General features: G+C 44.1%; 1 protein-coding gene across 1 annotated transcript in view; it reads left to right on the top strand.

Annotated features, from left to right (window-relative positions):
- DPP4 (dipeptidyl peptidase 4) overlaps window positions 1–15,051 on the top strand; it is a 92,377-nt gene that overhangs the window by 46,775 nt on the left and 30,551 nt on the right. Inside the window, exons 10-12 of the mRNA XM_059704265.1 lie at window positions 1,430–1,533; window positions 11,193–11,328; window positions 14,137–14,181. Of these exons, the coding sequence (XP_059560248.1) occupies window positions 1,430–1,533; window positions 11,193–11,328; window positions 14,137–14,181 (285 nt within the window). The remainder of the gene's footprint in view (window positions 1–1,429; window positions 1,534–11,192; window positions 11,329–14,136; window positions 14,182–15,051) is intronic.

A 15,051-nucleotide genomic window follows, 5' to 3' on the forward strand; every position in this document is an offset into this window, starting at 1 on the left:
TGTGCTCCTATTCATATAGCAGTTCTGTGATTTGATGGGAAGAGAATGGTTTCATTTAATCCTTTCCTGCTAATGAAAATATTGTCAGTCTCTCTTCAACAGCTTGCTGTGATTACCCTTGCTGAAGTCAACAGCATCTGGCAATTTTAAAGTATTTTTATTATCCCAGGAAAGAGTGTGATTTAAGGTTTTGTAATTTCTCCAAAAACTTTGAGGAATGACAAGCCGAAAAAGATGGGGGAAATGCTTTTAAAAGAGGTAGGGGGACTGAAAATGTTTGAATGGAGGAAAAGAGAGGCTATAATTGAATCACAAGCTCATCTCATTTGTGGAAGTTGGAATGTGCCCTAGATCAAGTTGAAAAGCTTGATTATATATCAGGTTGTATTACTAATTAACAGATACAAGACTAGTTTTAGTGGTTCTATTATAGATTTGGCACTAGTGCTAATTTCACACATCCTACATTTGGAATAATAGTGTCATGTCTTGGTTCTCAAGGCTGTTCTCCCCCTCCGGATGCATGTTTATGAAAATTGAAAAGCTCCCTTCAGCAGTGTAAGCTAAGGAAGAGGGGAATTTAGAAGAACTACAATTCTTCACTAGTATCATAATAATAATGGCCACCGTATTGTCCATAGGAAAATGTAATAGTAAAGTGCTGTTTTGCTGTAAGCAATTTGAAAAAAGTGATTTTTATTTTTACCAACTCCCTCAATTTGTTTTATGAAGAGCTGCCATTTTAGGAAGACAGAGAAAAAAAGATCAGAGACTAAATATGGAGATGTATTTTCAGTGAAATGTAATTTTTGATGAGTGAAACTGGCAAAAAAACAAACAAACCATAAAATGTTCTTACTAAAAATACATTATTTCTAGCTAATTTGTCAGTTGAGGATCTATGTGTGTATATAAGAAGGTTTTATAGATTTCTGTCATGCTATTTATTGTAAAGCTCCAACGTGGTGAACCTGAATTTGGAGTGAGAATGACAGCTTCCTAATTAGCATTATTGGCTCTCAGCTCAGGGAAACTAATTTTCCTGGTGGATTGTGTCTTTGGCTGAACCCAAGGAATTTTTCCTAGTGGTCAGCCAGTTGACTTCTTGTCTTCTGGAGTCAGGATATATTTGCAAAATATCAGAAATGATTTTAAGAAATGTATCCTTGTCTGCATAAAGTATACATAAATTATGAATATTTATTAATTAAACAGGAGTGTTTGGGGTCTCTATATATTTCTGACTGAACATGAAAAGGTTGCATTTCACAACCCTCCCTTATGTTCATTTTATCTACATTAAATTATTTGAATGTGTCTGATTGTTATAATTTTATGGCTGTAATGCAGACATTTTTGTACAGTTTTAAACTTGTGCAATGATGTTGTATTTTTTGTCAATACCAATCCTGTGATTGCTTTTTCCTAGGCAGGAGCTAAGAATCCAACTGTAAAGCTCTTTGTTGTAAATACTGACAACCTCACCGATCTAGAGCCTGCGCAAATCGTTGCTCCTGCTTCTGTGTTAATAGGGTAAGACTCTTGACCCGAATGAGTGGGCAGCTGCATCGCTCCCAAGGAGAAAATTTAAAAAATGAATAGCAGATTCTGTGGTATCCTCCCATGGTATCACCCAGGCTGGCAGTCATTCATTCTTTCACTTAGCTACTCTTTGTTGACCACACTTGATGTCTCTGTGCTGGGCAGAGATGTTGTTGCACAATGAATAGAGCCGTCAGAGTCCCTAGTGTCATGGACCCTATACTCAAGGTGGGAGAAGCGGACAAGAACCAGCGAAACAAATAAAGATATATATATATATATATATATATATATATATATATATATATATATATATATAGTCAGGTGTTGACAAATGTTGTGAAGACAGCTAAAGCAGGGCAAAGTGATGGAGATGGTGATGTTGAGGGGGAGGGGAGGAGTGTTAGGGAAGGCCTCTCTGATGAGATGACCTGTGAGCATTGATGTGAAGAACGGGGTGGGTCTTGCCACATGGATAGCGAGGGGTGCCGAATCCAGGCAGAGGTAGAGCAAGTGGAAGCACCCTGCGGAGAGAACACGCTTGGTGCATTAAGGGACCTGTGAGGAGGACAGGGTGACGGAGCCACCTGAGTGAAGAGGAAAGTGCTGGGAGCAAGGCCAGATCACACAGACTTTCCAAGTCTACTTAAGAACTAGGAAAATGCAGGACAACTGTGGATTCAATTTTGGGAGCCTCATGATGCTGATGTGCCTGAGGATGTCAGTTGCTTAAATAATCCTTAGTAGTTTGAAATTCTGCTATTGAGAATTCTGCCCCTTGTTATTTTCTTGTAAAGATAACCACTGTATTGCATGCGATTTAGTGCTATCAAGTTTCTCCTTGCTCATTTCTTTTATCTATATTGGTTTTGCTGTTGTTGTTAAATAATAACTCGCATATTTTGAGCACTCACTATGTGCCAAACACAGGCTACTGTCAAAAGTAACTCTCTCTTTCCAACAACTATTATCATATGCCTGTGTTACAGATAAGAAAAATGAGTCCTAGAGATTAAGAAAATGACCAAGTAGGATTTTGTATTCAAACTTGTCTGACTTGGAGAACAGCGCTTGTAAGCATTCTGCTAGGTGCCTCCTTCTGTGCGAATTCAGGTGGTGCCCTCAGGTTCCTGAAGCTGTCATCAGAGTAAAATGTAGTATCTGCTTTCTCAGGGTTGCATTTATTACATCAGGCATTCTGTCGGCTTTGCTCTGTAATTGCTAACTCATTAACTTGTTTAGAAATATTTATATTAACCTATTTATTCTTTGGAGGGAGACCAGTTACTAGTAAATTTAAAAATATTTTTTTCCCGAGTTTGTCCAAGGATAGAAAAAATTTATCCAGTGGTTCTAAAACCTGGTGTTCGGTCCCATCCAGCCATCTCTTCAACCAACATTGATTGAGCACCCACTATTTACACACACAAAAGTCCTCAGAGTGAGTTTCTGCCCTTCTAAGACTTATGATCGGGTAGAGGATGTAAGACATTCCCATAAATGACTCCAAGAGCAAATGTGACAGAGGTATAAACAAAAGGCTGGAGGCCTTCTGGAGGGAGTGGGGGAGAGGCGGGTTTTTCATGACCCCAGCAATCAAAGAATGTGCCGATTGAACAGGTAGGATTACAGCAGGGCACAGTGGGGAGGAAGAGCACTGAGGTGGGAGGAACTGTATGGGAAAGGGTGGGGCTGTCCAAGAGCTGTGACCACCTGGTCTACAGCTAATATCTGTCTGAGGGGAGGATGAACCATGAGCGCCTGCTCTGAAAAAATATTAGATCTAGCCCAGCCGGTGTGACTCAGTGGTTGAGCATCAAACTATGAACCAGGAGGTCAACAGTTTGATTCCCAGTCAGGGCATATGCCTTGGTTGCAGGCTCAATCCCTAGTAGGGGGCATGCAGGAGGCAGCCGATCAATGATTCTCTCTCATCATTGAAGTTTCTATCTCTCTTTCCCTTTCCCTTCCTCTCTGAAATCAATAAAAGTATATATGTATTAGATCTAGAAGGGGATTTAGACCTCACCAGTGGTTGTAAAACTTTTTTTTGAAGACCCAGAAGACTTTGTTCAAGTGAGATAGCACAGAAGTACAGAGTTAGAAAATGGAAGCTGTGCAGGTTGCAGGCCCAGTCCTCATCCCCTTTCCTATCCCCCCGAGTCTCAGGCAATTAGACAGAACCTGCAGGGGCTCCAGAACACCACTGTGAGACACAGGTGAAAGAACTGAAGTCCAGAGAGGTAAACTCATTTGGTCAAGGTCACACAGCAAGTTAGTGTGGGAACTGGTAATAAGACAGAGGCCAGCACCTGCCAGGCCAGAATAATAGAATAATTGAGTTAAAATATATTGAGTGCTTCCTATGGGCTGGGATTGTGCTTGGTGTCTGCTCATTTATTTTCCACATACTCCCTATGGTGTAATTTTCATGGCCATTTAACAGACGAAGAGATAGAGTCCTCCCCACTTAGAAATTACTTTCCAAGGAGCAGGAGTGAATTTCCAAGCTCAGAAAACTTCCGTAGTTCTAAGGATTTATTTTTTGCCCCATGTAGTTCTTTGTAGTTCTTTACAGCACCTTCCTAGCGAGGGCTCCCTCACTCCATGGAGATATTTGTGTGGAACATATTTTACCAAAGAATTGTATTTTGGAAATGCCACAGGAAATATAAGATAGGAAAGTGCAAATCCAGCTCTGGTCTCTGTTAATATCAGTAAGGACCCAGCTGTACTAAAACCAGGCTTGAGATCATGTCTGTGGAAACATTCTAACACATGGTCATGCTCCGTTTTCTGGCCTCACGCAAAGATCCCGCAAGGCCAAGTAGACCCAGGCAAGTTATGCCTCTCAGTAAACTGCCCAGCACCCTATGCTGCATTGCCTGGTAAGTCACAGGTCCCGGAGTGTGACGCCCTGCCAGGACCAGCATGATTGTTTCCTCCTCCGCCCATGTGCCCATCACTATTTTCCTGTTAGGCCATGACCTTTCACCCCCGAGCTTCCAGCAGGTGAAATCCTACAGGAGGATAAGGCTGGTTTGCAGTTTGCTAGGAATGGGCTGCTCTGATAACAAGTGAGAAGGGCATCCAGGTCCCTCTGCCAGAGGCCCAAGCCTGACTCTGAATCAGGGTGAGCCTCCCTATCGCCTTCCCTGATTTAGAGCTCAAGTTCATTGGATTTGTTAAGCTGCGCTTTTGTATTGACTGCTCATGCTGGGAGTTTGAAAGCTCAAACTATTTGGGAGAAAACAACAGGTAATGTAAAATCATCAATCTCCTTCCTAACTGCTTTATTTAGAGCAATGCTCACATTGCTGAATTGAAGTAAGATGAGTTCTACAGGTAGAGGCCAATCTTTACTATAATATAGTCAGTGCCTAGCAGGATGCCTAAGACATAGCAGATACCCAGTTGATATTTATAGAATAAATGGATAGAGTTAATGCATGGATGGGTGAATAGAAGAGGTATAGGTCACATGTGACTTTGTGAGTGCAAAACAGCTTATACAGCTGGCACCAAAGATGACCTTCAAAATGACCTGGCGTAGCATTTCCGGTATTCTGCCCCTCCCAGTCATTTGAAAATTCTGTGGCCTGAAGCTGGAGGATCAGGGAGAGTTCTACTGAGGTGACCCAACCCAACATCTGCTCAATGGCTCAGGGGACCTACCCCACCCAGCTCTCTGCTCCTGAGGAACACCATAGATAGACTTGCTATGTCTCCTCTGAACAGTTGATGACCTGTGGTATATAAAGTAGAAACAAGACGGTCTGAGATTGTCACACAGGAGATGAATGAACTGGATAGCAGTGCCCTGGAAGCTGGTGACACCTCCAAGAAAGGAGGCAGATTAGGAGCTCAGAACTGCTCCGTCTCACCCCACCCATTCCTCTCCTCAGCGATCTGTCAGCGGCCCCGGGAGGGTTGGCATCTCTGTCAGAGCAGAGGGTGGCATGGAGCCCACGGCCAGCACTGGCAGGACGCCCGCTTCCTTGGGTGATCCGCTGAATTAATCACGGCACCGTCTGCACTTGCTCTTAGTAGCAGTTTTCTCTCCAATATTCTTTCCAGTTAGTAATGTGTACCTTATTTTAAGCATCTTTAATATACCAAAAGAAACATTTACACAAGTTAGGGGTATTAATGTCACTCAACAGACAGTTACTAAATGCCTACTGTTTGCAAGGCAGCAGTCATTTTACCAGGGGATTCCCTGCAGTGTGACTTTCAAAAGCAAGTCTCTCCCAGTGCATTCAAATATGATTTGCTTTGTCAAATTCAGTTGTTCAGTTTACACACAGTCGCTAGGAATAGATAGATTTCCTAGAGTGAGGAATTTTATCCTGAAAAGAAGCAAGAAGGTGAAGCTATCAATGTTTACCAGAGGGATGGGTAGAGGTTCTACAGAGGGAGCGACTGGAAGCCGAAAATCTGAAGCCAGCTGCTCAGTTTGAATTCTGGCTCCAGCATTTTCCAGAGTGTGACCTTGGGCAAGTTACTTAGCCTTTCTGCCCTGCCATTTCCATGTCTGCGAAACAGGAACTCTAACATTCCTGCCACATACAGTGGGTATGAGCTTTATGTCAAGAGAGCACTTAGAACAGTTCCTGGTACATAGTAGATTCCACATGGGTGTAACCTATTATTTTGTCCAGAAATTACTCCATTGCTCCCTATTCCCGTTGTACTAACCCCATTCCAGAAGTTAGAAGAGCTGGTTGAATCACTAGGTCAAATCTGGGGTAGGCAGCCACTGTCTCAAGAGGAGGTCAGGTTGCCTACACAATCCCTCTTCTACACACCCCCCGCCTCAACCGTTACCTAACCAAAGTCTACTCCACAGTTGCCTCCCTGATTTTTGCAGAATAAAATCAGCTGGAGTGAAAAGTATAGCTGATAATCCTGCTTGTTGGGGTTTTCTAGTTTTAAAAGGAGACTTCGACCTTTCGGTAAAAAGTACCGTTGAGCCATTGGTTCCCTTATATCTTTTTCATGACTCACTGACATCTGGTCCTGTCATGATCTCAACTCTGGGCTGGGATATGCACTCTTATGCTGTCTCCTGCTAATTCCAAACCCTAAATAGAAACTATGATTGAAGAGAAATGCGTATACCTTAGAATTCAAAAATTACTGCATGCTCTGCTGGTGAACTATCTCACTGGGCACTCCCAGGGTGCAGAGTACACCCTGGGCTATGGAGAGTGACAAAGGGAATGGAGGATACAGGCTCATGAACCTTTGATCTAGAAATGGGCAGGGAAGGTGCCAGATGCATGTGAGTTTCCTGGCAGACTTCCCAAGTTCCATTGCTCAGTGTTTTCAAATGGGGAAAAGTTTCTATGGCTGATTTGTGAACACGAAAGCATTATTTATGGCTGTTAGTAGATAAAGCATTCAGTACCAGGTGACCCACTAATCATGTAAGAGTTTCTTTCCCCCTTGTCTGTCCCTTCCCCTGCCAAGCCACTGTAGAAAGGGGGAAGGCTCTTTCTGGAGCCCAGGTTCCTAACGGATGTCCCATGGAACCCTTGGAAAGGGTATACATGGGTGTGGAGGTACATAATTGTAATCACATGTATATAGAACTTTTTACCTAAAAGAGTGAGAACTACTTATATAGAGCATACCACTGGGCAAGTCCTACCTCCCTGACCATTTTATATGATCTGCAAGTTTGAATAACTTTACATTTTTGAATAGTTGGGGGGGAAAAATCAAATGAAGCATTATACTTCATGAGGTGTAAAAATTATATGAACTTCAAATGTCAGCACTTCTTTGGGACTATTGGGGGTGGCAAGAATGGCACTAGGTGCTAGACTGGTGGGGTCAGATCAGACCTGGGTTCAGCAACCTCAGTACCTCTGTTCTGGCTAAGAAAGAATTCAGAGCCTAGACTCCAACTCTAAGAGAACATTTATTTAGAAAATCACAAAGGTAGAAGAAGTAATTCATAGAAGAAATGAGCCAAGGAAACAAGTTATAGAGGCAGAGAAAAGGCCCTTGGAGCTTAGATGTCAGGAAGGTAACAGTGACATGCTTGAGGGGAGGGGGGAAGGGGGGAGGGAAGGAGAGGAAAAGGGGAAGGCACTGGTGTGCTCTGGGGAGGGAGAGCACACTGGGTCCTCCATCCGAAGGGTTTTAAGGGTAGAAATTTTAGGAGCGGTCCCAGGGGAAGATCTCAATAGAATAGTCGGCAGCTTTCCAGGTCTAGGTGTCCTTTCTGGCTCGGAGCCACGGCAGCTGGACCTGATGTCGGGGGGGGCGGGGGGGGGTCCTTGTCTGGTTTTGCTGCTTTTCTAGGTCTGGAGCTGAAACACAGGCCTAGATGTTATCTATAGGGAGGAAAGATCAGGGAGTCTAAACTGTATGACCAGTGATATGCTAGGGAGGAAAGGTCACCCTGGGGGTGAGGTCCTACCTTCCAATTGCCCTTTGCTAGGCACCCAGAGCTTTCTGCCCTGGTGACCTTCTGTACCTGGCCCATCGTCCTTGCTCTGCTCATGCCTGTCTTATTGCCTGCCACAAAGCCCAGCCACACTCTTTTGTTTACTGACAGTCTCTGAAAGGCAGAGTTGAGTGGTTGTAACAGAGGGACTATTGCCCAGGGAGCTTAAAATTTTACTCTCTGGTCCTTTCCTGAAAGTTTTCTGATCGTGGCCTAAAAAGTTAATTTCAGAAAATTTCATTTTCTCTTTTGTGTTGCATTCTTCCATTCCCTTTGCAAGTATTGTTATTCCCTGTCAGATTGATTTGCCTTTCCTTTTCCTCACGTAACATGCATTGGGCACAATGAAGAATTAGACTAGATGGGGCACCCTTGCTCCTGGGTATTTGAAGAAACATTTGCACTCTCAGACCCTGCAGCACCATCAGACTGAGTGGTGTAGGAGGAGGAGTTTCCTAGAAATCATCATGGACAGGGGATGTTTGAGTAAATAAAGGAGTTAGAGCATGACAGGCGTTTCAGACTGACGGACAGGCTGAACAAAGCGGGGCAGCTAGGAATACCAGCCATGCAGACGAGATAACGAATGTACTTTTGGTTTTTTTATCCTCACCTGAAGATATTTTTTCCATTGACTTTTTAGAGAGAGGGGAAAGGAGGGAGAGGAGGGGGGGGGGGGAGAGAGAAAAACATTGACATGAAAGAGACACATCGATTGGTTGCCTCCTGCCAGTGACCTGACAGGGACAAATCTGCAACTGAGGTACCTGCTCTTGGCCTGGAATGGAACCCAAGACCCTTCGGTCTGAGGGCTGACACTCTAACTGCCAAGCCAAACTGGCTAGGGCTGAATATACATTCTTTTTAATTAAGATTTTTATTTTCTTAAATATATTTCAAAGAGGAAGGGAGAATGAGAGAGAGATAGAAACATCCATGATGAGAGAGAGTCTTTGGTCAGCCGCCTCCTGCATGCCTCCTACTGGGGATTGAGCCTGCCACCGGGCATATGCCCTGAACAGGAATTGAACATTGACCTCCTGGTCCGTAGGCGGACACCCAACCACTGAACCATGCCGGCTGCGCTGAATATATATTCTTAATAAGAGAAAAGTTTGACGTGGAGGGGAGTGCCTGCTTCCGGGAATGTAGTGCTTTGCTGCTGGGTGAAGGGGGTTGGTCTTCCTTCAGTGTCTGCCACCTATGTGGGGACAGCCTAGAGGCCTGGTACCCTGGCTGCATGAGCACCTTGTGTACCCGGCTGTGAAAGGGGGTTAGTGAAGTGGTGAGGGATTTACTGTAAAGTGCTTAATCCAGCACCTGACCCACCCTAGGTGCTCAATAAATGTTTATTGTTTGATTTGGTGTCTATAAAGGGAATGGCACGGGGAAGTGACCTGTGAATTCTGCATAAGGAATGCTATTTAAGCCACAAAGGACAGCATAGCATTTCCCCCGCTTTCTTCAGTGCTGCATTCCTCAGAATTTTAGTGAGTCCTTGGTTCGTGCAGGTATTCTGCCAGGCCTTGGGGATATATCTTGCAAACAAGACAACTGTGGCCTGCCTCAGAGAGCTTCCAGTCCACTAAGTGCTGGAGAAGGGCTGGGCAGAGCCTGTGAAGGAAAGAGCAAGGGAGGGTTTCAGAGCTTTGATGGGGGAGGGATTACAGCCACAGGGCCAGGCTGGAAGCAGGCTTTTGTCAGTGGAAAAGAGCAACTTAAGAATAGTTATACACAATCACAATGGGAGGTGGTGAGAGCAAATAAAATAAAATATCCAGAGCAAATAGTGTTAGGGAAGCTAGCAGAAAAGTAAATTATGAATTCCACACATGACACTACAAATCAAAATGCAGTTCCAAAAACTTTTAAAGGTATGTTGGGCAGAAAATGCACTGCTAGAGATATCTCGATTTGTATAAATTTACCTTAAAATGCCAAAGGGTTTCTTAATTTCTTCCCATTGTTCGTGTTTTGACTCCTGAGAAGTTTTTTTGGAATATCATTATTTTATTTTCAAAGTTGGTAGAGATATGAGTCAATCTTTTCCCCCTTTAAAAATGAAATTGAGAAAAAGGTCAGCTGTGGTTTCACCCAAATAAAAATTTTCTAGAGAAGCACGTCAAATTACCAGAAAATACTCCAAACTCAGTCAGAGTCACTGGCCTCATGGTAACGTTCCCACAAGAGAGAAAAGTGATGGGAAAATGTCACCCTTGACTCCCTGGCACCACCAAAGGCCAAGCTGAGAACCTGAAATATCCTGTCATGGTGTGGGCCACATATGCTAACTGCCATATAACGTTAGCTGCTTTCCTTTTGTCAGATTTATTTTAATTTCTATTTAAAATGAAATTACACTTTGCCCAGGCCAGTGTGGCCCCGTTGGCTGAGCATAGTCCTGTGCACAGAAAGGTCACATGCCAGGTTTCGGGTTCGATCACATCCAGGGTATGTATGGGAGGCAATCAACTTATGTTTCATTTGATGTTTCTTTCTCCCTCTCCCTGCCTCTCTCTCTCTAAAAAATAAAATAAAATAAAAACAATAAGAACATATATATATTTTTAAATTACACTTTGAGCTTTAAGAAAAGGTATAATATTATGGTAGTGACATGACCTGTGGAAATTTTTAGAAAAAATAATTTGAGTCAAACAGAGGATAGACTTGGAAGATCTCACCAGACTGAGAAAAATGCTTTGGATATTGGCAGTTTGCAGCTTCTTTTATGCATTTGAATTAAGGGGGAAAACTATGTGAAGGGGTGGGGGTGGGGGAGCCAGGCAGGCTTGTGATTGGATTACAGGATAGTTAACAAGATTATATGCTCTCTTGAGGGTGGTTTTGCTCCTGAGAGGTCTAAAAGGAGACATTTCAAAGGTGTGTTACCTACATGCACTAAAATAAACAGGGCTTGCTTAAGGCAAAAAATGGACCTTTTTCTAAAGACACTATAGGCTTGAAGCATGACTACCCACCATAACCGGCCCAGTTAGGAATTTATGATCAGATCACCCCGTGAGGTTGCTTTCCATAAGACCTCTTTTTCATTCACAATGGTATTAAATGCTTTCAACAGACATTTAAAATTGTCTTCCCATTAAGATTCATTGCATTGAGTAGAATGTCTAAATGTACCAAGATCTAGAAATAAGTATTCTCCCCTTCTTCCTTCCTTCCTTTCTTCCAGGGATCACTACTTGTGTGACGTGACATGGGCAACCAAAGAAAGGATTTCTTTGCAGTGGCTCCGGAGGATTCAGAACTATTCAATAATAGATATTTGTGACTATACTGAGTCCACTCCCAAATGGAATTGCTTAGTGGTAAGGTTGAGGGGATGTTCTGCTCCTAAAGCTACATGTTATCAGCAAAGGGCCGTGTGAAAACTGGGAGAGAGGGAATGTTTGGGCATCAGGAAGTGAAGTTTGAGTTTCTGTTCTTTCCAACTCTTTGTCTGACCCTGAGGCAGTAAGTAAGTATTGACTAACTTTTAGATACTGTAACGTGATATCTGGCGGTGCTTCTATTTCACCTTCGCTCACGGGTCATGCTGTTTTGGTTATGGATATTGCCACTTGGGAAGGTTGGTGATTGGAAACCCAGAAGATAGAATTTGATGTCAAAATTCAAAAGTACCAGAGGGCCAGGTTCTGCGCAGTCAATGAAGTGTGTTTCAAAAGAGAAAATACATGGGATGGGGAATGACGGGCTGAATATATATATATATATATATATATATATATATATATATATATAACAAAACAAATATCAAGAGGCTACAGATTTATACCATACCATGACTATCTTTAAGCAGTAAACAGTTTCAGAATTTAAATACAGCACTACCAGTCTGAGGGTGGCAACATTGAAGCAAATGAAAGTGTTGATCCAACCTTGAGGTGCCGGGTAAGCAGAGGGCGGGGGGGGGGGGGGGGCCGTGGGGGGGGGGGATTTGTCCATCCAGGAGACCACAAGGTACAGCCAGGCTGGTGCAGCAGGATTAAAGCCCCTTTGGGAGCCAGTCCCCCAGGGAGAGTAAAGCCTGGTGGAGGTTTGCTGGAGTAAGTCAGCGACACCTCTACAAACTGCTTTTCTGGTAATGGGCCTGCACACCATCCCTTACTGTTCCCATCCTGGTTGGGAAAGGACAGAGTCTCACCTCAGAAAGTTTAGGTACCCAGTATCTTGATTCATTCATTCGTTTCTTTATGCAACAAACACTATTATTTTCCTAGCTCTGTGCCAAGCACTGGATTTTTTTTTTTTTAAATAAAAAAATAATTAGACCGTATGCCTTTCCTCCAAATATTTATGTTCCAGTAAGGAATACCATTACTATTAGAAAAATCAATAGTAATAGTTACCATTTCTTGAACACTCACAGTAGCCAAACACTGTGGAGACTGAGGCTCAGTAAGGTTAGGGAGCTGGTTAAGGTCACACAATAACCTGAATGCAAAGTGTAAAACCTAAGTTTTTTGCTTCCTGCCAATTAAACTATCCAATATCAGAGTATTATGCCCTAGAAGGACATAAGCAAGGCTCAAGGAATGTAGAGAAAAGGAATAAGATCAACTTGACTGAGGGCAGACACAGTGGGATGGGATATGAAGTGGGAGAGACCTGGATCCCTCTGGAATAAGTTGCCATATGCTGGGCAGGTAAAGGAATAAAGGCCCTATGAGTAGAGGCTGTGCAGTGTAAATAGGTTGGAGCATGCAAGATTGGGGGGCGGGGGGCAGGCAGGGTACATAGGCCTAGGTTTGGGATAGAAGGACAATGGGGAGAACTGAAGTTGGAGATCCAGAATAAGGCTCAGGTGCCATTCTGAGGACTTTGGACATATCTTAAAGACATGAGAGCTATTTTAAATAGGAAAGGATGATGGTGAGATAGAGTTATCTGTTGCCAAATGAGGTAGGCTGGGGGTTGAACAGGTGGAGAGCTGTCTGGTAGGAGAGAAGAACAGCAGGGTCTCCACCCAGGAGATCAGGGCAATGTACCAACACCTGAGGCCATAAACTAGAGCAGTAGTGGTGGACAAGGACAAGTGAAGTCAAAGAACTAGATGGCAAGGGCTGAGGGAGTGACTCACCACAGAAGAGTAGGAGTCTAGAGTGATTCCACATCTATGGCTTGGGTGAATCGGCCACTAACTAGGACAAGCATGTCAAACTCGCAGCCCGCGGGCTGCATGCCTCATTTATTTGGCCCATGGTAGCCTTTGAGTATGAAATGCTTGAACTAGGAGAAGAATGAAGGAGTAAGAACAAGCTGGTGGGGATGGAGGGAAGATAATGAGGTTATCCCAGTTCTGTACATGTTGAACTGAAATGCCAGTAGAGCTTCAGGGCAGCAGGTGGCTATGGACCCAGGACAGAGCTCTAGGTAAGAGACATAAGTTATATCCGATATAATAAAGAGGTAATATGCAAATTAACCCTCACACCCTCACAAGATGGCTGCCTATGACCAGGCCGGCAGGGGGGTTAGTGAGGGATGACCAAACGACTGAACAGCAGGCTGCGTGGGGCAACCAGACTTGTGGGGGGGCCGTGAGGGGCGACCAAGCCAACAGGGGGTGCAGTTGGGGGCAACCAGGCCAGCAGAGGGGGCAGTTAGGGGTGACCAGGCCAGCAGAGAGATGCAGTTGGGGGCAACCAGGCTGGCAGGTGGGGCAGTTGGGACAATTAGGCTGGCAGGGGGGGCAGTGAGGGACAACTAGGCTGGTGGGGGGGGGGGCAGATGGGGGCTACCAGGCAGGCAGGCAGGCAGGTGAGTGATTAGGAGCCAGCAGTCCAGGATTGTGAGAGGGAAGTCTGACTGCCGGTTTAGGTCTGGGATCAGGCCTAAACTGGCAGTCGGACATCCCCCGATGGGTCCCAGATTGGAGAAGGTACAGACTGGGCTGAGGGGATCCCCCCCCCATGCACAAATTCATGCACTGGGCCTCTAGTAATTATATAATATATAAAAAATACTAACACAGATACAAATATATGAATGGAGAATGTTTTTAATTATTTTATTATAAATGCAATTTTATTTATATTACCACAAATTAGGACTAAAGAATTGAATTCCTATCTCACTTATTTTTAAAACACTGTCTTTGTCTTTTTCCCTCCTAGTCACAGCAACATATTGAAACGAGTACTACTGGCTGGGTTGGAAGAGTAAGTGTTTAAGAGTTATGGGTTTTTCTGTTGTATGGCTCAGATACTCAGAGCTATTTAATATGTAGATATACCAAACAAGGGCCCTAGGTTACTTGCTAATAGTAAAGATATGTGCTTACCTGTTTCTCAAAATATTTACATGCTCCCTGCAGAGACATCTTTTAATAGACAAGGATAACATACTCAGTTGAAAAAAGTAAGGGGACAAATGGAAAATCAATGAAGAACATGCACTTGATCTTAGCCAAAAGGCAGAGAAGCAATAATGATGAGCAGACAAAACAAGACACATACTCTAGGCCCGTGGTCGGCAAACGGCGGCTCACGAGCCACATGAGGCTCTTTGGCCCCTTGAGTGTGGCCACGAAGTTTCAGTCGCACTGTACGTGCGCGCCCACACGTGGTATTTTGTGGAAGAGCCACACTCAAGGGGCCGCAGTTTGCCGACCACTGCTCTAGGCAAATGGTAGCTCCCGGTGTGTGAAAAGCAATCACTGCAGCTAAGATGCTGAATGTGCTCACTGACCTCATGTTTGAAGTTATGTGCTTCGGAGGCAAAAAACATGGTTTGCATCCATGGCCTGCATGAGTGTGGAAGGAGATGTGACCACTGTACATCCGGCAGAAATTCAGTGGCATGAAGGTCACACCCCCATGCAGCTCTCTCTGGAGCACGTTATACTCATGTGGATTGACACTTGGATAGGCCCCAGATGCAGAGCTTTACCCAAGAAAGCACAGTGACCCTCGGAGACTTCTCAGGCTTCTAACTCCCATCGCAATGCGTAGTAGGCCTTGGGCAGAACCACCAACCATGCTGCTGTAAGCCATGGAATGAAGCAAGTGGATGAAGGAACTCCAGCCATC

Source organism: Myotis daubentonii, chromosome 7, assembly GCF_963259705.1.
Source record: "Myotis daubentonii chromosome 7, mMyoDau2.1, whole genome shotgun sequence".
Taxonomy (NCBI): domain Eukaryota; kingdom Metazoa; phylum Chordata; class Mammalia; order Chiroptera; family Vespertilionidae; genus Myotis; species Myotis daubentonii.